This window comes from Crocuta crocuta, unplaced genomic scaffold (assembly GCF_008692635.1).
Source record: "Crocuta crocuta isolate KB4526 unplaced genomic scaffold, BGI_CrCroc_1.0 scaffold177, whole genome shotgun sequence".
In the NCBI taxonomy this organism is placed as follows: domain Eukaryota; kingdom Metazoa; phylum Chordata; class Mammalia; order Carnivora; family Hyaenidae; genus Crocuta; species Crocuta crocuta.
In genome coordinates this window covers 825115-851505 of record NW_027531880.1, presented here as the reverse complement: position 1 = coordinate 851505, position 26391 = coordinate 825115, and the positions used below count along the sequence as shown (strand labels likewise).

Genomic DNA, 26391 nt, shown 5'->3' with positions numbered 1-26391 from the left:
CAGCTGTCTTTTCTGTTGCATCATAATTGGTAGTTCAGAGCCCATCATCTTATAAACACGTTTATGGTCTCTTCAACTCCTCTCTTGCTAAAGGAGAAAATGGACATCTTCTTCTTTTCCACAGGGGAGGTCATCTGACATTGTATGCTACTTAAAAAAATACATATTGTGGCTCATTTTACTGGATTGATATTTTCATTTTTAGAAGAACCTAGTATCACTTATGAATGTAGAAAGTTTATAATACATTCTTTTCTTCATATTATATATAAAGCCACGAATAAAAAACAATCCCATTTTCTATTTTTATGGGATTCTCATTTTTATACTCTTCTAAACATAGGCTATGTTTATGATCTATTTGTGATCTAAAATAAAAAATGCTCCTTGACTTACTTTGTAGTATGTGTTGTTGACTTTAGTATAATAAAATATAATTTACAATAAATTATATCCATTGTTTTCCCCTTAAGTATATGTTTTATATTGCTTAAACAATGTTAACTGACAAGTCAAGGGTGGGTTCCTCTTTTTTTTTTTTTTTTATTTTTGAGAGAGAGAGCGAGAAAGAGAGAACATGATCTGGGGAGAGGCAGAGAGAGAGGGAAACACAGGATCCAAAGCAGGCTCCAGGCTCTGAGCTGTCAGTACAGAGCCCAGTATGGAGCTTGTATTCACAAACTGTGAGATCATGACCTGAGCCAAAGTCGGATGCTCAGCCAACTGAGCCACCCAGGCGCCTCTGGGATAGATTCTTTAAAAAATTTCTTCCTATTTTGAGAAGAGAGGAAAACAAACCACAAGAGACTCTTTTATTATTAATTAATTTATTATTTATGATAGACAGCAAACTGAAAGTTGACAGAAGGAGGTAGGTGGGAGATGGGCTAGATGGGTGATGGGTATTAAGGAGGGCACTTGTGATGATCACTAGGTGTTGTATGTAAGTGATGAATCACTGAATTCTACTCCTATAACCAATACTGCACTGTATGTTAACTAACTAAAATTTAAATTTAAAAATTCTTCCTACTTTATAAACGGGGTAACAATTTTTGTAACAAGCCCACTCTTTATTATAAATCCTCCTCCACATGTAATAAGAGTGTATCATAGTCAGTACCCCTGACTCTTCTGCACCCTATCTTACATCACTCCCACTTTTGTACAGGGAGCCAGTGGCTATTCACTCTGTTCATTTCTAGTTACAGCTTATATAATCTGACATAGGATTTTCTAATTTTACCTTTGGGCTCTTCAAATTCTGAGGCACTATCATCTTGACTAAATGACAATATAAGCACATCTGGTTTTGAAAATCAGATAAGTCTAGTTACTTCTAACCCTTTAAAAACATATCCATAAATCAGATATCCATTGTCCAAGTAATAAGGATTCAGTAAAGTTCAGCTTGAATTTGTTCCAGTAATTTAGAGTTCATACTGAGCCCACCAGACTCCTGCAAAGAAGTGTAATGATCAGAGACAGATACCATTCCAGAGCTTGAACATCTCAATCTGATAACCAAGTACACCCACAGCCTGCATCTGTGGGTCTTTGCATTCTTACTTCTGCCTCCACCTCTCACCCAGACTATGAGCATTTCTGCCTCTTTGTACTTTAACACAGAATGTATACTAACTTGCAATACTGATCATTTTTATAGTGTGTATATCTTGTTTGCTAAAATATATGACAAGCTACTTACAAGTGGGTACCATGACTCTCATCTTTCTAAAGCCCTATATTTAATAACTGTTTGAAGAAGGTAACAAAATGTCAAAATATTTATAGAACCTATGTATTTGCCCACACATTCTCTTTTGCTATAAAATAACATCTAGTTTACTGTGTCTGAATTAGCTAATAACTTATTCATTAACAAGTGAGAACTATTCCTCGTTATAATCCTTGTATTAGGAAATCCACTGTTTGAAGGGATTTCAGGAAAGTTTCTTTTCACTTCCTCTGATAAAATCTTGGAGTTAATAAATTGTTTTCTATTTCCTGTCCTCCTGCTTTTACTTCTAAGAGTCAAAGAGATTTAGGAAAGGTAGAAACCCAGCCACCCATTCACTGAAGACAAAATCACTTTAGCAGCTATAGGTTTAGCCATAGAAAAACCACTCAGCTACTAAAAGCCAGGCAAACAATTTCCCAAATCGGCAATTTGGCAGCAATACAATGTTGAAGACCTTTTTCCAACACAGCTGAGAAAACTCAGGAAAGAACAAATGGAAGGAATAGAGGACAAAATTTTTGTGATCTACTGGGGATGTGTCAAAGAAAATCAGACAACAGAGGAAATGAGGTTTGCCATTCACCCCATCGGTTTCAAGGCATCTGTACTCAAAGCTGTTTCCGTGGAATGAGTCACTCCTTGCAGAACCCACTATAGCTTAAGTTTATTCAGCCTTACAACAGCCTAGGAGAAAGCATCACTATGTCCTCCCATAAAAGATGAGCCACCTGAGGCAGCAAAACATAGTTGAAGAGCTATAGGTTACATAGATGAGGAGAGAACCAGGGAATGGCACTCACGGAAGGGGAAGAAAAGAGTTACCCAGAGGAGAGGGAAGTGAAGCCTGTTGTATGGCCCATAGAGATCTGGTGATTAAGGAAAGAGGTGGTCACTCTTTGGTCACTGAAGTCCAAGACTCATGGATCTACATGTGACAAGGCTCAGAGACCACCTTCCACTGTTATTCCTTACTGCCAGGCTCCTCATCACTGTCTTGCCCCAGAGGAAATTCCCTTGTGGGCTTCTGAGTTGCACATATCCGAGTCTCCATGGGGCAGTCCTGGCTCAGAATTGCCTAAAACAAGAGGAAGGAAGAGAAATTACTGCATATCTTTTACCAGTCTCCCAGTTCCCTTCCCTCACTACCTCATTCAAATCTAGTGTTTCTCAGGAAAGACTCAATAAACAGTGTAGAATTCTTTTTCTCCTTCATGTACAGGCACAGGCCTCCCAAGACACTTAGGTGTAGCAACCCTAGTCAAGGGAAATATCTGGCATGCTTTTAATTGAATCTTGACATGGTAATACAAGCTACAGCAGGGAGCCAGCTGAAACTGGATCCATCCGCTATCAGACCTGTCTTCTTTCATCCCTTTGAACACCCCCCATAACCATCACTAAGCCACCCAGACCTTTAGGGTACTCATGCTTCAATAATAGGAAAGTACCATATTAACTAAAATCATATGTTGTGGTTCTCTTCCCTGAGGTTTTGTACTTTAAATGATGACCTGGTAAAGGTAATGGCAGACATGAATGAATGAATGAGCGAGCCTGGTGGAATTTTGCCTACTTTGGGGAAATAATTTGGTAATTCACATTCTTCTAGTAAGTAAAGTACAGGATGCCTTTGATGGCCCCTGCACCTAAGCCTCTCATTTTTCTTCTTTATTTAGGATCCTTCTTAACCACCCAGTGTAAGAAGCAAACTGGTTATGTAGAGAAGGGAAAATAACAAAGAGAACAAAAGAAAGATAAAGGTGAATATGAGATCAGAAAACATGGCAAAGCAGAAAAACATTCAAAGAGGGAGGAAATAGCATAGGTGGACAACAAAATGAGAGCCAGATGGGAAAAAAATCCCAGAAGATTATTATCATTTTAGCACCAGTCAGAAAACCTTACCAGCTTTTCCTTCTTAGCTGGGGGGCTTCTCAGGTAGTAACAGAAAGGAGCATACATGATGTTGATGACCCCAATGATGACCATAAGCCAAGGGAAGCCAATGGCATGCACAATGGCTCCCCCAGTGGATGGGCCTGTGAGGAATAAACCACATTTACAAGTATTTATTGGAGCCTTGGTCACACAGAAGACACCATACAAGGGGCAATGGGTGACCCAGAGGATGTCCCAAAGTCAAATGTCTTCAGAACCCCCGGAGAATTAGCCTTCTGACTCTATTTCCAGCTGGTAAACAATAGATAAGAGAAAATGGGACACCAGATCAATGGGTACTCCCCTGTCCCCTGCCAACATACCTATAGCAAAGCCCATGCAAAAAGCTACATCAGCTATGGCATAGACACTCCCATAAACTGAGGTATGACGCAGGTCCACCAGATGTCCCATGATGGGCATTATAGAGGAATCCACCATACCTGTGGCCAGAGAAAACAGGACAGTCAGCTCTACTCACAGTCCCTTCCCTTTTTGTGGCATCTTTGCTTCTTATCCTCTGTTAGTGTTTTTGCCTGCTGTCCTCCCACTCGGCCCTCACACTTACTCCTGGTAGGAGTTAGGAGTCCACATCTTTACCAGCTGCCCTCCTGCTCCTTCTGCCTTTACATATACCTCCTCTTATCCGACCCAAAGCCACAATTCAGGAGGTTCTTGTCTCCTTTAAAGTACTCTTACCTATGGAAAAGCCAAGCCCTGCATTGGGGCCAATGAGGCCAAAAATATTATGAGCCAGAGGAACCTGCAACAGGGAAAGGAGAACAGTTCATCAGGAGTCCACCTGAGCCACCTCAGAAACAAAGAGTTTTCATGTGAAATGCATTTATTATCCATGTGCTATGTACCACATGTATTAAGTATCTGGATTCTCACATCTCCTTATGAAGAAGAATCTTTACCTCCAATTTAAAGATATGAAAGCTGGATTGGTGCCATTTGGGTTAAATGTTTTATCCAAAGTTAAGCTAATAAGTGGTAAGATTAAGTCTAAACCTAAAATTTGACTCCATTATACTATAACAATGGTCCTCTTCTGTTGCTTGAGCTCTCCCCTTACTTTAACCCCCTTCCCCAGACCCATTTCTGTCCTCACTATTCACTGAATGGAATTTCTTCCCTTTTCTATTAGAAACATTCAAAGGTTTTAGTTAAATTCTAACTTGATAGCCACTGGAGCAAAACAAAAGACACCAACAACCAATTACCTATACTCTAGAGAGGCAGGTGGCATGGTGTGGGATGCTGCACCAGCAAGCTTGTGAAACTTATTCTTTTGCCTTCCCAATTCCCCACTGAAAGCCTTCCTTTCCTCTTTTGCTGATTCTTTACCTCCCTCCCTCCTTGAGCAGCTGTTATCTACACCTGCCCCAAAACATTTACCCCTCAGAGGTTTAACATACCATTTAGATGTCAGTGGCTAAACACAATTTTAGGGATTATTCCCAAAGGGTATTTATATTTTATCAGCAGTTTGGTTTAATATTTACTGTGGGCTCACTATGTGCCAGACACTGTTGCAATTTATATGCACAACCCTATGAAGTGCTATCAGAATGCTCTCTACACAGATGGGGATATTAAGCAAAAAGAGGTGACATGTTGCTACATCTCAGTCACAGCAAGTCAGCAGCAAGTGGAAAAGATGGGAATGACTGTGGAGCTCAAGTTCCTGATCAGGACCTCCAGCCTGTCTTGAAGCACTTGTATTCAGTGCTTTACAGCTCTAGTCACTATTCCCTCAAGCCTAGGAGACAAGTGTGCTGATGATTCCCATTATGGAGAAGAGAAAATGAAGGCTTAGAGAGTTTGAAGGGGGCTCTTGAAAATAGAAAAGCTCTTATTTCTTTCTTTTTCTACCAAACTTCTGGCACCAGAGCCTGCAACTCAGATGATGGTTCCCCTAGGGTCCTGTCAGGGTGGGATGAATAAATTAAGTCATAAAATTCATCACTCTGTTTGAAGTATCTATTTCTGTTGGCCCAGAAATAGATACCAACATGGATAGTTTCATGTGCCCATAAATGGGGCCTCAGACCTCTGGCTACAGCTGCCCCAATTACTGTTCCCCCCTCTTTCCCTCCTCCCTTAATGGTATGCCTGATGGCATCTCCCCCAGTGCTAAATTCCTACCTATTTAGCAATCATTGATAAGTTAACCCTCTGTTCATTTTAAAGGAAAACAGTCTTTAAATGTCTGGGTCTCTCTCTCTCTCTTTCTCTCTCACATACACACACCTAGACCTTATACTTACACAAAGCAAGCTGGTACCTATTACCATCATCCCAATCAGGGAGCACAGCCACCTAGAAGAAAAGAGCCATCAGAAATAGTGCTAAAGGGAGAAATCCCTTCCACCAGCCACCCTATCTCAACCACACTGATCAGTTCTACCACCCCTAATTCCAAGAACCCCTTAGGATGTGAGAAGATGAAGACATTTCTATATGACTTGTCTATAATCAGGTGAGCCCTTTCCCTGTCTTTTCCTTGCCCTCATCTCTTCCTGGCTCCATATCTCTTTTAATAGGAGAAGCAGAGTAGGTGGAACGGAACATATTCTTTCCTCCCCTAGAAGAGGAATCAGCTTACTCAGAAGGTACTTGCCCCTTGGGAGTAACCCTCAAACTTAATTCATGCTACCTCCCAATTCAGACTATGTATCACCTATTCATATTTTATCTGGTCTTCAAGGTCCATCTCAGAAGCCAGGGAAAATACCAAACTTCTTTCCTTTTCTGACTTCTAAGAGCAAGGATTTTTAAAAACTTATTTTAAAAATCTTTATGCTGAGCTCCAAAGATAAAATTAAAGCTGTTCTCATTGTAATTGAACAAAATCCATACTCATATCTTTTAGCCCTCAATCTTTTCTACTTGGTGGCCTCTGAGGCACCTCTTTAATACACTCTAAGGATCCATGGAACACAGTCTGATAATCACTGCCCCCAAAGTACTGAGCTTTTTCATGTTCTCTGTGGGGTTGTTCTCTGTGGGCTCTCTCATCCTACTTTCCTATTATTCTCCACAGAGTCCCAGGCTACATACCGACCCATCTTGTTGGCCAACACAGCAAAGAGGTTGGTGCCAATGAGGTAGGACACACTGGCAGGCAAAAAAGCTAGACCTGTAGAAAGACAAATGAATCTTAGGACATTCCTAGTTAACTATTATATACTTTATTTCCTACAAGACAGTGAAGTCCCCCCTACTACCCTCAAGGATCCCAAACCACTTGGTTTTGTGGTTTTGGAGATCCTTGTGCAAACTCAGAGCAGTTGACATAAGGCTCTCACCTCCATTTATCTCAGGAGTAGGGCTTTGTTTAGCTTTCATACAATGTGCTCCCCACTTAAACTTCTTGAAGAATGGCCATAATGAACCATTCTCACATATAAAATCCTTTTGATTATGAGGATAAGAACGTCAGTAGCCTTAGAGAGAGAAATACATATCTTTTGGGAAATGAAATTCCTACCTTGCTATTCACCCTTCTTCCTACTGCTCTGGTAATGATCTTGGATATGTTACTAAATCTTTCTGAGCTTTGGTATCCACATCTGGCAAAAACAAAGCTATGACTCAATCAGACCAATTTACACTGAGAAGTACGTTGGATACCATATGTAAAAGTATTTTGTAAACTGAAGCACCAGTCACATTGCTCTAGATCATGGGCTTTGGAGCCAACAGTTCTGGGTTCAAATTGTGGTTTTGCTATTTTTTAGCTCTGTGACTTTAGGCAACCTACCCTCTCATTCATTCATTCATTCATTCATTCAGTTTACTTTTAATGAGCTTTTACTATGTCTCAGGTGTTCTAGGATTGGATGGGGTAAATAAGATAGACAAAAATCTTAGTTTTTGGAGAGTTTACATTCCAAGGGAGGGAGTCAGACAATAATAAACACACAAAACAAATGAATGAAAAAGATAATTTTGAAAAACTATAAGTTCTGTGAAGAAAATTTAATGTGATGACATGGAAATGTGATCAGGAACAAGGCTAACTTCAGTTTGGGAGTTGAAGATTTTTGAGGAGATGATATTAAAACTGAGATCTGAAAAACCAAAGCAGGGCATTTCAAGCAGAAAAGCAAACAAACAAAAATATCTAATGCAAGTAACTTAAAGAAGAAACCATTTGTCTGTTATAGGAAAAGAAAGGAGGTCTGTGTGGCTGAAACACAATGAGCAAAATGAAGAGTGATAAAAAAATATGTATGTCTATGGGGGGTGGGTTAAATGGATGATGGGCTTAGGAGGGCACTTTTTAGGATGAGCATTGGGTGTCATATGTAAGAGATGAATCACTGGGTTCTACTCCTGAAGCCAAGACTAACTTGTATCCTAGCTAACTTGAATTTAAATAAAAATAGAAAAGTAGATGTAGGCCTAGAATTTGGAATTTATTCCAAGTGTAATGGAAAATTTGGAAGGAAATGACATATTTTAATTTACATTTTTAAAAGTCCTCTGGTTGTGGTTAGAAGAATGGGATCATGGGACTAGCGTGGAAGCCAGAAGACTATTTGCAGAACCCAAGAAGAAAGTGACAATGCTTCAGATTAGAGATCACAATGGAAAGAAGTGAGTAAAATCAGCAGTGTTATGGTGGTAGTCAGTGGAATTTTCTGTCAGATTGGGCATGGGCATAGTGGGAGTGAGGGAAAGAGAGAAATCAGGGATCTCTCATTTTTGTCTTACTCAATTTCATGGCTGGAGATAGAGGAAGAGCTTGGGGAAAACATGAAAGGTTTGAAATATGTGTTAGATATCCAACTGGAGATGTCAGGCAGTGGGTGTATAAGTCTAGACTTCCAAGGACAGATCTTAAGCACAGATATAAGTGTTTGACTCATTGTTTTACACATGGTTCTTAAAGCCATAGGGAGGGCTAGGATCACCTCTGAGATATCAGATGGAGAAGAATAGAAAGCCAAAGTCTGAACCATCAGGGACTCTTAACTTTAAAAGTTAGCAAAGGAATAGGAGGTAACAAAGGTGATAAGAAGTAGCCAATGAAGTAGTTAAGAAGGGATGGAATGCAGAAGAAGAAGTAAAAGAAGAAAGAGGAAGAGAAGGAGAAGGAGGAGGAGGAAGAGAAGAAGAAAAAAGAAAAAAAGGTGGAGGAAGAGGTGGTGGGGGAGGGGGAGGAGGAGAAGAAGAAGAAAAAGTAGTAATAGTGGTGCTGGGGGCAGAGGGTGGTGGGGGTGGTGATGGTGGTGGTAGTGGTAGTAAAAGGAGTAGTAGTAGTAGCAGTAGTAGTAATAGTGCAGTAGAAGTGGTTTGGCCTCTGAGAGAGTTGGGAGGCTTCAACCATAAAGAGAAGGCAGTGAATGTAGGTACAAATGCAGAGAACATGGGAACATGCGAGTTCTCATCTCATTGCTTCTATTTTCTCAATGACTAGGAGGTGAGAAGGATGAAGATAAAGAAATGAGGGTATAGAGGAGGTTTGAATGGATAAGTGTAAAATAACCATTTCAGAAAGTTGGAAGGAGAACATAACTGGGGACTTAGAGAAAGATTGTTGGGTAATAAGAAAACCGGCTTCAATTTTTTAAAAGTAGACTCCACACCCAACATTGAGCCCAATGTGGGGCTCAACTCATGACACTGAGCTGAGATCACGAGTCAGACACTTAGCCAACTGAACCACCCAGGTGCTCTGATGAAAACCTACTTTAGATTTGTAGCCATAAATATAAAGTTAAACTGATAACCTAGTTGTATGTTTTCCTACAGCCCCAATCCACTACTCATGTGCAGGCAAGGAGTAGGCAAACAGACTGGCTTAACCAGAATTAATGCTATGCCAGCTGACAACCTCAGAAGAAAAGCAGGGCAAAGGAATTAACAACGCTTTCTTTTTTTTATGTTTTTATTTATTTTTTTTATTTTGAGAGACAGAGATGGAACGAGTGGGGGAGAGACGGAGAGAGAGGGAGACACAGAATCCGAAGCAGACTCCAGGCTCCATGCTGTCAGCAAAGAGCCCAATGTGGGGCTTGAACCCATGGACTGTGAGATCACGACCTGAGCTGAAGTCAGATGCTTAACCGACTGAGCCATCCAGGTGCCCTGGAAGTAAGGGTCTTTACAGGAGAATTAAGAAGAAATGATCCAGCAGCAGCAAAAGTAAGGAAAATCTAGAGGAACATGGACTTCCATCAAGAGGGAAAATCGTGTTCTCAGGAAACATTAGGGATTCAGGCCTATAAGATGAAGGAAGTGTTTGGAGAAGAAGATGAAGGCATGTGTTAGAAGAAGAAGATGGGGACATGTGTTAATAACAGGAGGTTCTACAGGGCCAGGGAGTTTTTGGAGGGGGGAGATAGGAAATTAGGTCAGATTAAGAAATTTGTTTTTTTTTTTTTTAAATTCAAGTTAGTTAACATACAGTGTAGCCTTGGCTTCAGGAGTAGAAACCAGTGATTCATCTCTTATATATGATACCCAGTGTTCATCTCAAAAAGTGCCCTCCTTATTGCCCATATGAAATACGGTGATAATAATTCCTACCAGATGGCTGGTTGTGAGCCTTGAGATAATGCATGCCAACAGTTTTGCACAGTGTCTGGGACAGAATAAGTGCCCTCAGAGCACCAGCCTTAACTGTTAACATCATAACCAGTGAGTAGCAGGGTCAGGACTTGAACCCAGGCCCTCTCCTTCCAGCTTCATGTGTCTCCATTACCCATACCAGTAGCGTGAGAGCACAGATGGCTGTAGCATAAGGGACTGTAGAAAATCAGCAGTGTAAGTTTCTTCAAGCCTCACTAGCCTCTCTATGCCTTTTTGTACCTATAGGAAACAGCGTTTCCTAATGGAAACTGTCATGATGATTACAATTAAACCCAAAGTCAACAATTCACCAGTTACTGGTCAACGGCTTGTTTAATTTTAATATTCTCTTTATTGAGGTGGAAGTGAAGCATATCTTAGTGTATTTGTCTATCTGTACAGGGCAGAAAAACTGTACCCAGCTGTTTATTTTTAATTGATTTTAAAAATTTAGTATACCTACTCTATTGTTTACCTGAGATCTGGAAATAAGTACCTCTAAGAAGCCCACTAGCCACTTAAATACATCTCTTTAACATTGCTTTGAATGATGTGGAACTTTCTAAATGAGATTTTCCTCAACTAATGAGGCTTGTTCTTTAGGACCTGGGTATAGGTTGCATTTTGGTAGTATTTTGTGTAAAATAGGCGTTCCAAACTATATGTCAATGGACAAACATATATTTTTCACAGCATATCTTCTGAGGAGCAGAAAATTACACATATCTGTGACTGTCAAAATAATTTCTAGAAAAATAATGGTGAAAATAGAAATAATTTTTATTTACTGAGTATAAGTATACTGTATTCTATGTACAGTGCTAATCCATTTAGAATATATGGACCCATTTAATCCTGAAAACAATCCTGAAAGCATCTCCCTTTTTAAAAATAAAAAAAGTGGTGTTTTAAGAGGTTAAATAACTTACCCAAGGTCAAAAGCAATTGGTAATCATGATTCAAACCCAAATGGGCCTATTTCCAAAACCTGTGCTGTTTCCTCCACTTAGAGTACTGGGTCACTTAAAAAGTATCCAGTCACAGACGACAAAGCACTCTCAAAAGTGCTGTCTACAACTTCTCCCAACAACCATGAGAGGTTGTCTCCATTTAGTGCAATATTTTTCAATGTCGTCACTGATAACACATCAGCATCACTAAGAAACTTACAAAAATTCAAACTTGATTCTATTGAATTTCTGGGTGGGGCCCAGCACTCTGAATTTTAACAAGCTCTCCAGATGATGTAAGAACTAGTGAAGCTAGACTTACAGATGCAGATAGCTTTGAGGAAAAGTTGTTTTTTGTTTTGTTTAAATCTTCATTTATTTTTGAGAGAGAGAGAGGGAAAGAGAGAGAGAGCAAGTATGAGCAGGGGAGATGAAGAGAGAGAGACACACACACAGAATATGAAGCAGGCTCCAGGCCCTGAGCTGTCAGCACAGAGCCCAATATGGGGCTTGAACCCATGAAGTGCAAGTTCATGACCTGAGCTGAAGTCAGATGCTTAACTAACTGAGCTGCCCAGGTGCCCCAAGATTGAGGAAAGTTGTAAAGGATAGTGGGAGACAAAGTCTTCTTGTCGTTCTGACTTACTCTCCAGAGGGCTTTCTACTGCAGCCTCACCTGCATAAGGGACTGGCGTGGAATCAGCCCAGGGAATTTCTTTTGGCTTCACTAGCCTCTCTATGCTTTTCTGTACCTAGAAGAAACAGTGCTGCCTAATAGAAATTGTCCTGACAATTACAATTAAACCCAAAGTCAGTAATTCAGCAGTTATTAAAGGCTGGTTTGCTTTTAATATTCTCTTCTGTAGGGTGAAGAAAGGTTGGGGAGGAGCTGTTCTGAGCTGTATTTGCCCACCTGCACCAAGAGCCTGTGCTGCAAAAGCCTGGGGGCAGAGGACACTGTTCTGTACCAAGCACCAACTAACTCAATTAATTGTCATGGTCAGAGCGAGTTGCAGCTCAGAAAAATTCAATTTGAGGCTAGGAGTGCAGCTTGGAGCCTTGTTTAGAATTGTCCTCTAAAAAATTAGATTTAGTACTTTTTATTATATACTGAGTTATGTCAGGTTCATATCAACTTCCCATCTGGCCTCATAAGCTTCTCCTCCCTATAGTGACTGAATGGCACACAGCCTTCTATGTTCCCTTTTCTTAGGCTTCCTGAGGCCAAGCTCATCTAAGCTTAGATGAGTCGTGAGGACGTCTCACCATGAAGCAGAGGAAGCTAGAGGCCTTTATCACAGAACAATATACTCCATAAGCACCTTGTTAGAGGTAAAAAGATAGGAAAAGGGTAATCTAAGGGAAGGGGAGTTGAAGAGAGAAAAGAGTGGATGATAACGGTGGTGCACATTAATATTCCACAGGTGCAAAGCATTTCCACAAGTTATAACATTTATCCCTCAAATTACCCTTTGAACTAGACAGTATTCCGATGCCCTTTTCAGAGATGAAAAAACTGGTGCTCAGAAAATTGATGTGGTTTTCATAAGTTTGCATAGCCAATCAATGGAGCTGAAATGAAAACCTAGGTCTTTTAACTCAAAATTATTGATCATTCTATGACATAGCTGGGCATGTTGCTGCCCCATAGCCCCTCTCAACCCCTCCCACCCCACCCATCTCAGGATGCTTCTTGGAGGTACTGCCTGACCACTCAGGCTCAATTTTAAGTGTGGAAAGAGAAGATACAAATGAAAAAAAAAAAAAAAAGAAAAAGAAAAGAAAAGTTGTGACAAAGGAAGCACATTGTGACCCTGAAGACCTGAGGCTGATAATGCTTCTCAGTTACCTTAGAAAGGGCCATGGCATAAACGTCTGTCCAAGCCCAAGTTGGGTAACAAGGTCACTTACCTAACTGCCACTCAGGGGAGCACATGGTCTGCATCATCCAGATGGGCAATGTCGGCTCCAGCATGGCCACTCCCATGTTAGCAAAGCAGAGGGAGCCTGGAGAGACATTTCTGTGAGCCCCCATGGCTACCTGGAAGCCCAAACTCTTCCTATCCCAAAGAGAGGCATTGTCAGCTTACCTGCAGCCACCAGGATATAAGGGTCTTTGAGAAGCGTAAGGAGTGGAGTCCCCTTAGCACTCTGAGAACATACACAACAAAAAAATTTCCATTTGTACAGTGTACATCTCTCTTATTTTCATAGAATCTGAGAATATGAAGACAGAACCTTAGAAACCATCTATGTCAGCCCCTTTACTGAAGAGACCAGACAAGTTAAAGGAGATAAAGTGACTTTCCTAATGTCACAAAGTCACCTGGCAGTTTACCTCCTGTCTGTAAGGCAGATAATGTAGTAGTCACAGAGAGGAGGACAACATATTCCACACATGATTCCTGCCTTCAAACGGTCATCAACCATATGAGAGTGGATTGTCAGCAAGGCCAGCCTTGGACAATGGATGTGTGGACTATTGGTCTTGGGCTTTACCATTAGATCTCACTGGCACTAATTTTTGCCCTGGAAGAACCACAGGCAAGGTGCTGAATCCCAAAGGTGAACACAGAAGTGATAACTTAGAAAGCTCCTCAAGCATTCTGAATGCTTTATTCTGACCATTTTGAGCCATACTAGACAAGTGTAGCAAAAGGTGTTTGAATATCTAGATTAAAATGTGAGCCTAGGGGCTCCTGGGTGGCTCAGTCTGTTAAGCGTCCAACTCTGGGTTTTAGCTTACGTCATGATCTTATGGTTCTTGAGTTTGAGCCCCATGTTAGGCTCCACATTGATGTGCAGAGTCTGCTTGGGATTTTCTCTCCCTCTCTCCCTTTCTCTCTCTCTCTCTGTCTCTTTCTCTCCCTGCCCCTCCCCTGCTCATGGTCTCTTTCTATTCCAAAATAAATAATCTTAAAAAATTAAAAAATAAATAAATAAAAATAAAATGTGAGCCTAAATATTGAGTTCTAATTTTCCCCTCTCTTCAGAAAATCTTTACTCCAGCTAAACTCAATCACTCCACCTTCCTCCCATGCATTCCAGTGGGTCATTTTTGCCTAAACTATCTTCCTTCTCTCTACAGGTCCTAATCATCTAAATCCTACCCATTCTTCATAATCAATCTTAAATGGCTCCTTCTCTTCCACAGTATTCTTTGACTCAGTAGCTGGAACTTCTCCCTCTTTCCAACTTTCTGAACTTTGTGTCCTACATCCTGTCTTGTAATATAATTAATAGTTTTGATGTGATAATCATCTCTGCCTACACACAGGGGTGGATTAAAATATTCAGAGATACTAAAACTAAATATATAATTCAAATTAAAGAGACAAATCTAAATCATAAAATACACATTAAGAAGTCCAATAAACCCTTTGGCCCAAAAATTCCACTTCTAGCAATTTATTCTATAGATTATTTCCAATGTTATAAAAGTGCATATATATATAAGGTTATTAATTGTAGCATTGTTTATAATTGCAAAGTACTAGAAACTACCTAAATGTTCAAATGTATGAGATTGAATAAAATATGGTACATGCACAATGACATTTCATACAGCCAGAAAAATAATTGAATTTTTTTGCATATGTAGAACATTACCATCCAAGTCAAAACTATTCAAAAAGATATTAAATGAAAACAATTTCTCCTCTCACAACACTTTTGATACCAAATGTGTGGGCTTTTCCACCAAGCAATTCTTCGGTTCTCTGTGGGCACCAACTGGTTGTCACAGAATTTAATTCAGTTCTGACACTACTTGGAATTAGCACAGACCCCACAGATTAAGGGCTTGGACCCACAAGACTGCCTCCACTTCATACCCCAATTGTAAGCAATGTGTTCCCATGTTACCCACACTTCTGTCTGATGTGGCTATAAAATCCAGGTTTTTAGACCAAGCTTTCCCACATTTTCTGTACTTCCTTGTCTTTCATTCTATGTGGTTTGATACAAATTTCTCACAGCCATCTTTGGCTTGGAGTCAGACAAATACCAACTCTGATATTTAATCATGATAGGATGATAGTGTGCAAGGTGCTCTTAGGGGAGAGATTTAACAGCATCTAAGGTCTTCTCTAGCTCTGAGGTGTTATAAGCATGAATTCACAGGTCCCAATGTCATTGTCTCCTGTTCTGAGTTTATATATACAAATTCTGTAATGTTTCTTTAATTTTTCATAAGGCCTTTCCTCCATCTTTGTCCAACATCAAACCAGACTCTCCCTCACCATCCCCAATAGTACTATAAATATGGCACTATCTTGGAATCCAGGTATAGTTCTCACTTTCCCTCACTCCACTCCTCTTACCTTTCTTCTTATGGCTTGACAGGGATGACCTAGGGGAGCCTGGATCTTAGCACTTAACCATTCTATATATCCCTTGGGAATAGAGCTTTGTGCCTTCTTACCTCAGGAGAGACTTTGGAAGGCTGTAGGATACACAGCTGGAGTGCTAAGAAAGAGGCAGAGAAAGAGACAGTTCAGTTTGTCCACTGATTAGTTGGAAACTTCAGTAACAGCCACACGGTTATCATCCTATAATGTAGAGATCTAACTCCCTGAATTTCTTCATTTTTTCCTAGAATAGTGCAGTCCTTGATCTTTTGAGTATATCAAGACTGACACCACAGCAGAGTACATTGCCAACCCGACTTAAGCTATCATCTGTCTGGTGGTCTCTTATGATGACTTACCTCCATTCAGTAGTGCCAGAAAGGCCAATATAAGGAAGGGTGAAGAGTGTCCAACAAACACATCCATCACACTTCCAAAAGGAGCTCCCACTGGAAAGGCAAAACAGGCATGGGTTTCAGAGGTAAGGGTCAATTCCTAGTTGGTGTGATTTGCCCACATACACCCAATAAGATTTACCAAAGCGCTACTAGGCACTGAGCTCCACATGAGGTTCTGGGAATTCAGAGATGAAGAAGACCTAATTCCCAGGGGCTTATGTTCAAACAGAGAAAATGCGTGTGATGGGGGTGGTGTGGAGTGATCCAAATAATTAGAACATGGTGAAAAGTAAAATTCAACAGTAAAGTTCAATCTACAAAGTGCTGTGTAAACACAGTGCAGTGAGTTCAGGTGGCTACAAGGGCTTTGTCAAGTGGGTAATGCAGGTGGGGAGGAAGCATAAATGAAGAGCACTGAGGTGTAATAAAAGAGACTGTGGTTGTAGAAGAAATAGAATGAAGTCAGTTCAGTGTTCAGTCACTAGAATATGAGTATTTGGGAGAGAAAAAGTAGAGGTGGGGAATGTTGAGGCCTAATAGTCAAGGGCCCCATATATCCAGATAAAGCATGTATTTGGCCTTGTGGGCTATGGAGAAACATGCTTTTTAGCAGGGGAGAAATGCCACTACCTCTGAGCATAGGAAGTTTTTTCTGGTGGCACTTGGGGGAAGAAGGGAAGGCAAAAGAGATCAGGCAGCAGGCTGGTTCCAACTGAGACGTGATGAGGAACCAACCTTGAGGAAGTGGCTATAGAGAATATAATGGGCTCTTCCATTTGAAAGTGAGAAGTGGGGGCGCCTGGGTGGCTTAGTCGGTTAAGCATCCGACTTTCGCTTAGGTCATGATCCCGCGATTCGTGGGTTCGAGCCCCGTGTCAGGCTCTGTGCTGACTGCCAGCTCAGAGTCTGGAGCCTGTTTCAGAGTCTGTGACTCCCTCTCTCTCCGACCCTCCCCTGCTCACGCTGTCTCTCTCTCTCCTAGAAATAAATAAAACAAATAAAACATAAAAAAAAAAAAAAAGAAAGTGAGAAGTGATAAAGGAGACCAAGATGTACCAAAAGTTTAGCTTGGGTGGATTTTAATCCATTTTGTTAAAATGGATTTTAGCAAAGAACAGGGTTTTTGTTCCCCTCTCTCCCATGGTTGTGGTGGGAGGTGGGGTATGGACCAGGGAAGAGACCTTTGGTGTTTTCTCCTCAACTAGACTGCAAGGAGGGAAGGAAACATGTGTGAGGCTTCTTACCTATATCTCTCTGTCTTAACATTGTGCTTGGCATGTAGTAAGTGTCCATAAAATATATGACTTCTCGGACTAGTCAATTAAATCATATGGGGGATGAACCTCAAAGGAACATAGGCTATGGTTTACAGCTTGGGTTTTTAGTCCAGAAAATGTGAGTCTATATCCTTGCTATGGCATTTTCTGGCTATGTAATCTTGGACGGTAATTTAAACATTTTAGTCCTCATCTATTTAATGAGGACAATCATTCCTCCTTCATAGTGGTGTGAGGATTAGGAGAGATTATGTTTGCAATGTATTTAGCACAAACTCCGGCAAGGAGCTCCTCTCATTTTGAAAGCACTGGCCATGTTTGAAAGTGGAGGTGAGATAGTGGCTGCTAACATGGGGATATTTGATCACTTGAACAGACTAGGTTTCTAGACCATTCCCAGGTCTATTAAGCTTCTTAAGGGGAAAGAGACTTTGCCTTTTTTGGGGGAAACATTTCAGAAGGACTCAAAATATAATTGGACAGAAAAGGAAAGAAAATACTGTCTTCCATGACCTTGGAAACACCTGCCTCCTGGGGGCCATCTTCAAAGAGTATGCACTACCCTACCCTCTGAACCTAGATTTGGGTCCAGGTTCCACTTACCCAGCAGTCCCAAAGCCAGGCCCCCCAGGGCAATGCCCATGGCATGCCCTCTCTCATAGTCATCAGTGTAGATACTTGCCAGCATCCCAAGACCTAAAAGGAGAGTTACATATGGAGTTAGCATACAGGAGCCTTCTGTCTGCCTCTCTCACTGAACCCTTGGTCTACTAGTTCTTAGTCTTCTATCACTATTATATCATCAGGAGTCATATTACTTAGAGTTCCAGTTTGAGGAGTTTTATAAAACTTAAACTATAGTATTTTATAAATACTGTCCTCACTGGTTCCCCAAACTCCCACATTGCTCTCTGCTCCTGCTCACAATATTGTTGGAAGTTTAGAAGTCTCTGGGAAGGATAATATAGAATATCACTGTCCACTGATTCTGCATTTCATTGCATTTTATCATTCCCTACCATATTTCCCTGAATTAATGGATATGGAGTAGGTCAAAGAAAGGAAAATCTATAAACACAGAACACTATTAGATTCAATGGAGGTGCCCAAGGAAGACGAAAGCACAGAGTATCTGGAAGAGAGCATAGGCTGGGCTCTCATGTCATTTATTCATGTGCAAAATGGCATAAAATATCTACTTTGTGGGATTACATTAAATGTTATATTTGATAATACTTAGCAAAGTATGATAGGGTTATTGGTAGTATTCACATTACTTTTCCTATAAAATGTTAAGAGAGGGACAGAGAAAAGATCATAGAGTAGCCTTAAATACAAGCCTGGCCTACTCCATGCTTTTACTGAGCTTATATGACCTAAGATGGCTATATCTAAATATTGTCAGAGAAAGTTATGTCAGGCTTCAGGATTTATAACACTGCCAATAACTATAATTATCTTGCTTTTGTTTAGTCTTTTAATGTTTATTTATTTTATTTTTGAGAGGGGGTAGGGCAGATATGGGGGGAGATAGAGAATCTCAAGTAGGCTCCATGCTGTCACCCAATGTGGGGCTCAATACCACAGCCATGAGATCATGACCTGAGCTGAAATCAACAGTTGGACACTTAACTGACTGAGTCACCCAGGTGCCCCCAATTTTCTTGTTTTTGAATCATAATTTCTGCCTACTGGGATACTTTCCTATCTATTCATATAAAACTTATAGGGTCTGAAGATAGTAAGAGATGTGTGTGTGTGTGTGTGTGTGTGTGTGTGTGTGTGTGTAAGATGTCAGTATTACCTGCAACAGATGAAAATGAAGATCCAATGCCTTGAAGGGTTCGAGCCACAAAGAGTAGGGTATAGGTACCAGAAAAAGCAAACACTGAGTAAAGAGAATAACAAGCATGCTCCAGTTAGCAAATTGTCTTTATCCCTGGCCACCAGAAAATGTGCTCATGATATTATAGATATAAGTCATTAAATATATGTTTTAATAAAGCATGATCACTGCTCCCTGTTTTTGGAGATGTCTTTCTAATCTCCCACACCTTAATCAGGATTGCATTTTCATTGACATGAAAACTGAGAAACCACAGAAGTATAAACCAGTTCACCACACAGTGGATGGAAAGCTGGATTTTGACATTTCCTGTCCAAAGATCAACATCCTGTACACTGGAATCATGGCTGTCCATAAAGTTTAATGCCTTTAGATCCTACTTCTCAATCCTTCATTTTCAACACCCACATTTGACCTTTGCCATTGTTGGTCTCCATTGGATCATCTAAAGCGAGGGGACAAAAGCTATATGTAAATGAAGGACCATAGGCATTGGGTAGAAAATAATATCTTGTGATCCAGTTAGGTATTTCCTCTTCCTACTGGAAGATATTTTAAACAAATCAAATAAGTGAGTATGTATTAAGTAATACCAAACACACAACTATACTAGATAGACTCTGCAACAGATGTGAAATAAAGGAAGGGCATCCAGTTCATGCCCTTTAAGTCTACTCAAGACTAGCATACACAAAACTGAGTACCAAACAGAAATACATTATCAAAAACTAAATTATAGGGTATTGATGGTAAGCTTGGTAAATCCAGACATGTCTCACCTCCATTTCAACACAATGCCCCTGAAAGAAAGATGACTCCCTCCCAAAGTATCTGAATCAGCAGAATTGTAATCCATTTGCCCTTTCATTACAGATATATTTGGTTGTTTGATATCTTATAATTTTCTCCCATTACTTCCTGATGTGATCACACTGTCTCCCAAACATGTATGGACTTGATCTCTCTTTGCTGGGTTTCTAATGCCTTCTCCTAAACCTTCTGATTTTCAGTCTGTTCAAGGTTGGCTGTTCCTATGTCCTTTGATAACTGAGTGACCAACTTGTCTCAGGTTGCCAAGGACTTTGTATTCTGGGAGGCCCGTGAATCTCAGGCAAAGTAGAATGGTTGGTAACCCTATGTAGGAAAACCAAAAAAAGTTCTTTCTCACTTTGCCCCTAAACATGGGCTGCCATTTCACTCCTAATTACATTAAGCATAGGTCCCAGGTGGAGGCCCTTAAGAGTAATAATGGGCATCAGCAACCTCTTTTTAGTATTTAAAAACCCTAAAGAAATGCCACATAAGATTCCCTAAAGACCAAACATTTGCTAGAATTAGGCAAATTCAGTATAGCAACACTGGTTATAGCATGGAAATAATAATCATTATTTAATTGCAGAAAATCAAGCAAGGACCTTATAGTAAAGAGTTTGGAATACTATAGCATTATCTTAATCTGCTGGGTATTTGTTTTATCTCCCCAGGCATGCATCACAAACTCTTGAACTGGAACCATATCACTTCATTTTTTAACTTTCCCCAATGGCTTTTGCCATCAAGACATAATATGTGTGCTCCATTAAGTTTTTTGGAGAGAATTATTAGTCTCATTTGATAAAAGAGAGAATCCTATTCATTTTTAATTTACCGTTTGGCATGGGCTATTCTAGAAGTTCAATAAACATTTCTAACTTGAATTTCCTCATTTTCTTTGATTTAGCTAGAATTTTTCACAAGTAAGCTGCAATTCTCAGAACTTCACACATCAAGCTTCTGCTCTTTGCAGCTTTCCAGCCCTGAATGCAACAAATTTATGCTAATTATTGGATGATAAGAGTTAAGACCTATGCTGAAAGGGAAGAAAACTTGAGGTAGGGCAATAGAAAAAGCAGAAAAGTAACAAAAAGGTTATAAGAAAAACAGGAGAGAGAAGGAAATAATGTTACTGGAAGCAGAGTCAGCAGAGGCAGGCTACCTTATCCTGCAGTAACCTCCCATGCCCCTTCATTCCTTCTTATTTTAATTTTCAGGGTCAATTTCCAGACATAGTTTGTTCATTTACTGTTCTTATTCCATCTCTATTTTATTAGAACATTTATCTTATACTGGATAGACTATTTGTCTTTCTTTTTCTTGTTGTTTTCAAAGCAAAATTATTTCTTAAGCTATAATCTTTAATGTCCTTACTTGAAGGCAGTAGACTTTTTCGTATTATCCAGTGGCTATTGTCCAATTTAGATTCTTTGCTGGTGGCCCTTTACCTTTGTGTATCAAAACAATACAACCTTTTCCCAAAGATGAGAGGTTTGTACTAAACTCATTCAAGGGACTACTGATAGACACACACACACACACACACACACACACACACACACACTATAGCACACTTATTTAAAAAGTCTTTACAATTTTTCACAGCTGTTGGAAGTGAGGTGTCTGTTCTTCTGTAGCAGAATATACAAATGCCAAGTAAAATGATTTGCCACTACTGTTCTAGTCCCCATATCAAAAGCAGCAAAGCATTTAAATCAGTGTCATAGGCCATTTAGTCAGATGCCTAATTAGCTAGCTTGACCCTACTCTCTTTACTGTAGTGCTTGTGATAAAATCAAAGGTTATCAGTGAATGAAATAAAAGAGGAACCAAATTACTTACTAACTGTGGAGAGAAATAGGATAACAAAGCCAGCAAACATGGGGATGTGATAGCCAATTCTAAAAGAGAATTAAAAAGAAAAAGATACAGTCTCAATAGGCAACAATATACTTGGACTATATTTTTTTCTTATAATTGAGAATAGAACTGCTGTTGAGTACATGGAAAAACATATCTCTGAAGGCAAACTGAGAGATGGATATGACATATGAATGTGTATAAGCGAATAAATAAATATCCAAATTTACCCAGAGACCAGGGCCAAAATCTTTTTTTTCCAGGAAGGATGGCCTAGTCAGAGTATATATTCCTTTGAAACATCAGGGTAATCCCAAACACAGCCAGCAAACCAGTGTTCTAGACTGTAGTAGTTCTGCCTTCGAGACATGTTCCAGAGCACTGAAATAACATCAGCAGTATACTTCTGACCATTTGTTCTTTTCTTGGTACTCAATGGTCATTACATCATTAAGAAAATTTGAACTCCATGGCATTTCATCAATACCATGTAATCCTTTGGGTAACCAGCTTTCCAAATAGCTGACTCCCCTGAGATAGACAAGTATGTTTTCCTTCTTTTTTTCTTCTAACTACTTTTATGATACCACAGCCCATCCTCTTACTTCTGAGCCAGAGAGTACCATGTAGAGCACTGTACTTATTGAGATACCTGTTGGTGAGAGGTCCCACAAATGGGTTGATCAGAAGTTGCATCAGAGCCTTTGAAGCAAACAGAACCCCAACCCGTATGTTTTCTTCCTCCAAAAACTCTGTGCCTTGCAAGCAATTGTTTTGTTGTGCTGAGACGGCTCCAGTGACTAGAGGAGGGATGGTACCAGAAGTGCGACCTGTCCATTCTGCGCCACTGGGTGCACTTTCTTTAATAGCCATGGTGTCGTTATCAAAGAAGGAGAAGATCGTGGAAAAGGCACGAGAAGTAAGGGCATGCTGGGAAACTGTGGTGGTGCCAACATACAGAGGAGCGTTGATTTCTTCGAACTCTGTGGCATATAGGAAGTTGGGTACAATGGGCACTGAAAGTCAAGAAGGACAAGTGATGAGGGCTGAGAATACTTTTGAATGCTAATTGGTTCAGGGCCATTACTATGAGCTTTATATTCATGCTCTGAGTGACATGATTTGAAGCCTACTAAAAGACTGTGCTGTCCAAATTATCCTATTAGATTAAGTAAATTCCAACTAACACAAAATTGGTCCTTATTACTCTTGGATTCTGTATTGGCCAATCACCTACTTGCTAACATTTATTTCTAATCACAAAATCAATATTTATAGAGTTTTGTCAGACATACATACAGAGTGGGGAAATTTTCAAGTTACCAGATGCTCACTTTCGCAGCTGAAGTTCAACAAGGCAAACTTTGTTTTACTGTTTCATCTTTCATACAGAGATGGCAAAGCATGGAAATGGTAGGGTCAGGGAAGTATAGTGCAAGAAGCTCTAGCTCTGGGATCAGTTGGACAGAACTTGAACCCCAGCTTAGCACCTGTTAGTAGGGAAGCCTCAGGCAAGTCACAGAACAGCTCTAAACTTCGTTTATCTTTTGTATTTTTCAAGCATAAAAAGAAAAATCCTCATGTCCACTCACTGCTAAATTTTAGCAGGGTCTGTGCTCCCTACTGGGACCCAGAGCAAATTAACCCCCAGTGCAGAGACATCCAAACATACCCACTACAGTAAGCAACATGTTGTCCAGGAGCAGAGCAACAAACACCACCACCAGTACTAGTTTCCGAGACTCTCTCCCCTCCTTGAGCAACTTCCAAGGAGCATCCAAAACCACCCTGAGCATGGTAAGAGCTGGGCTGGAGGTGTCTTCTCCAGTTTCTTATGGAAGATCCTGTTACGGCTATAGGTCTTCTGCAGCCTTTATAGAAGAGGGAAGAAATTCTGCTCAGACAAGTGGAACTCAGTATTAAAATGAAAAGTACAAGTAGTTGCAGATACTAGGATGGTATTTGAACCATTTTAATTCCTGTGTCTCTGTTCACTTCTTATACATCTCAACAACACTACTTGGTTCCCAGAATGCCTTATAGGAAAGTACTGCTTACCAGGTTTTTATATCTGGAATTCTAAGCACATTTTTTTTCTCTTTTTTTCAAATTTTATTTAAATTCTACTTAGTTAACATACAGTGCAATGTTGGCTTCAGGAGTAGAATTCAGTGGTTCCTCACACACATACAACACCCAGTGCTCATCATAACAAGTGCCCTCCTTAATACCCATCATCCATCTAGTTCATCCCCCACCCAGCTCCTTCCATCAACTCTCAGTTTGTTCTCTATCATAAAGAGTCTATTATGGCTCATTCCTCCCCTCCTTTTCCCTTTTCCATATGTTCATCTGTTTTGCTTCTTAAATTCCACAAATGAGTGAAATCATATGGTATTTATCTTTCTCTGACTGACTTATTTCACTTAGCATAATACTCTCTCTCTCTCTCTCTCTATATATATATATATACCACATCTTCTTTATCCACTCATCAGTTTATGGACATTTGGGCTCTTTCCATAGTTTGACTACTGTTAATAATGCTGCTATAAACATCAAGGTGCATGTACCTCTTCTAATCTGTATTTTTACATCCTTTGGATAAGTACCTAGTACTGCAATTGCTGGGTCATAGGGTAGTTCTACTTTTAACTTTTTGAAGAATTTCCATGCTCTTTTCCAGAGTGGCTGCACCAGTTTGCATTCCCACCAACAATGCAAGAGGGTTCCTCTTTCTTAACAGCCTCACCAACACCCGTTGTTTCTTGTGTTGTTAATTTTAGGCATTCTGACAGGTGTGGGGTAGTATCTCATCATGGTTTTTATTTTTATTTTTTTTTAATATTTTTATTTATTTCTAGGAGAGAGAGAGAGAGACAGCGTGAGCAGGGGAGGGTCAGAGAGAGAGGGAGACACAGACTCTGAAATAGGCTCCAGGCTCTGAGCTGGCAGTCAGCACAGAGCCCGATGCGGGGCTCGAACCCACGAACTGCGAGATCATGACCTAAGCGAAAGTCGGACGCTTAACCGACTAAGCCACCCAGGCGCCCTTCTCATCATGGTTTTGATTTGCATTTCCCTGATGATGAGTGACACTGAGCATCTTTTCATGTATCTGTTAGCCATCTGGTTATCTTCTTTGGAAAAATGTCTATTCATGTCTTCTGCCCAATTTTTAACTGAATTTTTGTTTTTTTGGGTATTGAGTTTAATAACTTCTTTATAGATTTTGGATACTAACCCTTTATCACATGTGTCATTTGCAAATATCTTCTCTCATTCCATAGGCTGCTTTTTAGTTTTGTTGATTGTTTCTTTTGCTGCACAGAAGCTTTATATCTTGATGAAGTCCCTGCAGTTCATTTTTACCTTTGTTTCCCTTGCTTCTGGATACGTGTCTAGTAAGAAGTTGCTATGGCCAAGGTCAAAGAGGTTGTTGCCTGTGTGCTTCTCTAGGATTTTGATGGTTTCCTGTCTCACATTAAGTCTTTCATCCATTTTGAATTTATTTTTGTGTATGCTGTAAGAAAGTGGTCCAGTGTCATTCTTCTGGATTTTGCTGTCCAGTTTTCCCAACACCGTTTGTTGAGAGACTGTCTTTTTTCCATTGGATATTCTTTCCTACTTTGTTGGAGATTAGTTGACCATGTAGTTGTGGGTCCATTACTGGGTTCTCTTATGTTGCATTGATCTACATGTCCGTTTTTGTGCCAGTACCATGTTGTCTTGATGACTACAGCTTTGTAAGAGCTAGAAATCCAGAATCATGATGCCTCCAGCTTTGCTTTGCTTTTTCAGGGTTGCTTTGGCTATTCAGAGTCTTTTGTGGTTCTACATAAATATTAGGATAGGGATTGCATTAAGTGTGTAGATTATTTGGGGTAGTATATACATTTTAACAATGTTTATTCTTCCAACCCATGAGTACAGAGTTTGTTCCATTTCTTTGTGTCCACTTCAACTTCTTTCATAAGTGTTCTATAGTTTTCAGAGTAGAGATGTTTTTGGTTAGGTTTATTCCTATGTATTTTATGGTTTGGGGTGCAATTGTAAATGGGACAATTACTTGATTTCGGGTTTTTTGTTGCTTTTTCTTATAATTCTACCTAGGACATTAAGCAGATTCTAGCTCTATTCACCCAGCTCTCTTTCCCAAATATTAGACATTTGCCTATCACTTCAATGGTTTATGTCAATATGTGAGGACTACTTGTATTATCACTTGTTTAGTCTTTTCCTTTAAGTCCACTCTTTTTAAAAACCAAAATACCATTGTTGTTTTAAAAAATAAATATGCCATACCAAAAAAAAGTATGGTGGGTGCCTGGGTGGCTCAGTCAGTTAAACATCCAACTTTAACTCAGGTCATGCATGACCTTACTGTTTGTGGGTCTGAGCTCCACATCAGGCTCTCTGCTGTCAGGACAGAGCTCACTTTGGATCTTCTGTCCTTCTCTCCCTCTCCCTCTCCCTCTCCCTCTCCCTCTCCNCCCCTCTCTCTCTCCCTCTCCCTCTCCCCCTCCCTCTCTCTCTCTCTCTCTCTCTCTCTCTCTCTCTCTCTCTCTCTCTCTCAAAAGTAAACAAATATTTGAAAAACGTATGGTTTATGCCTATGTACCAATCCAAAATTA

At 40.1% G+C, this 26391-nt stretch overlaps 1 protein-coding gene across 5 annotated transcripts; it reads right to left on the bottom strand.

Annotated features, from left to right (window-relative positions):
* Positions 1-2495: 2495 nt before the first annotated feature.
* SLC18A1 (solute carrier family 18 member A1) lies at positions 2496-23553 on the bottom strand. Of its 5 annotated transcripts, XM_077773096.1 has the most exons (15): positions 23430-23553; positions 22410-22773; positions 21740-21798; positions 19043-19126; positions 17842-17934; positions 15923-16012; positions 15638-15681; positions 13305-13365; positions 13126-13221; positions 6746-6824; positions 5953-6004; positions 4379-4442; positions 4003-4122; positions 3647-3780; positions 2496-2816 (listed from the first exon to the last, which is right to left on the bottom strand). In XM_077773096.1, exons 1-15 carry the CDS (start codon positions 23551-23553, stop codon positions 2703-2705), a joined length of 1578 nt encoding a protein of 525 aa, XP_077629222.1. In that variant the 3' UTR covers positions 2496-2702. The 5 variants fall into 5 exon arrangements, with proteins under 5 accessions (XP_077629222.1, XP_077629225.1, XP_077629224.1 ...); XM_077773099.1 differs by lacking the exon at positions 3647-3780; XM_077773098.1 differs by lacking the exon at positions 13126-13221.
* Between the last annotated feature and the right edge of the window lie 2838 nt (positions 23554-26391).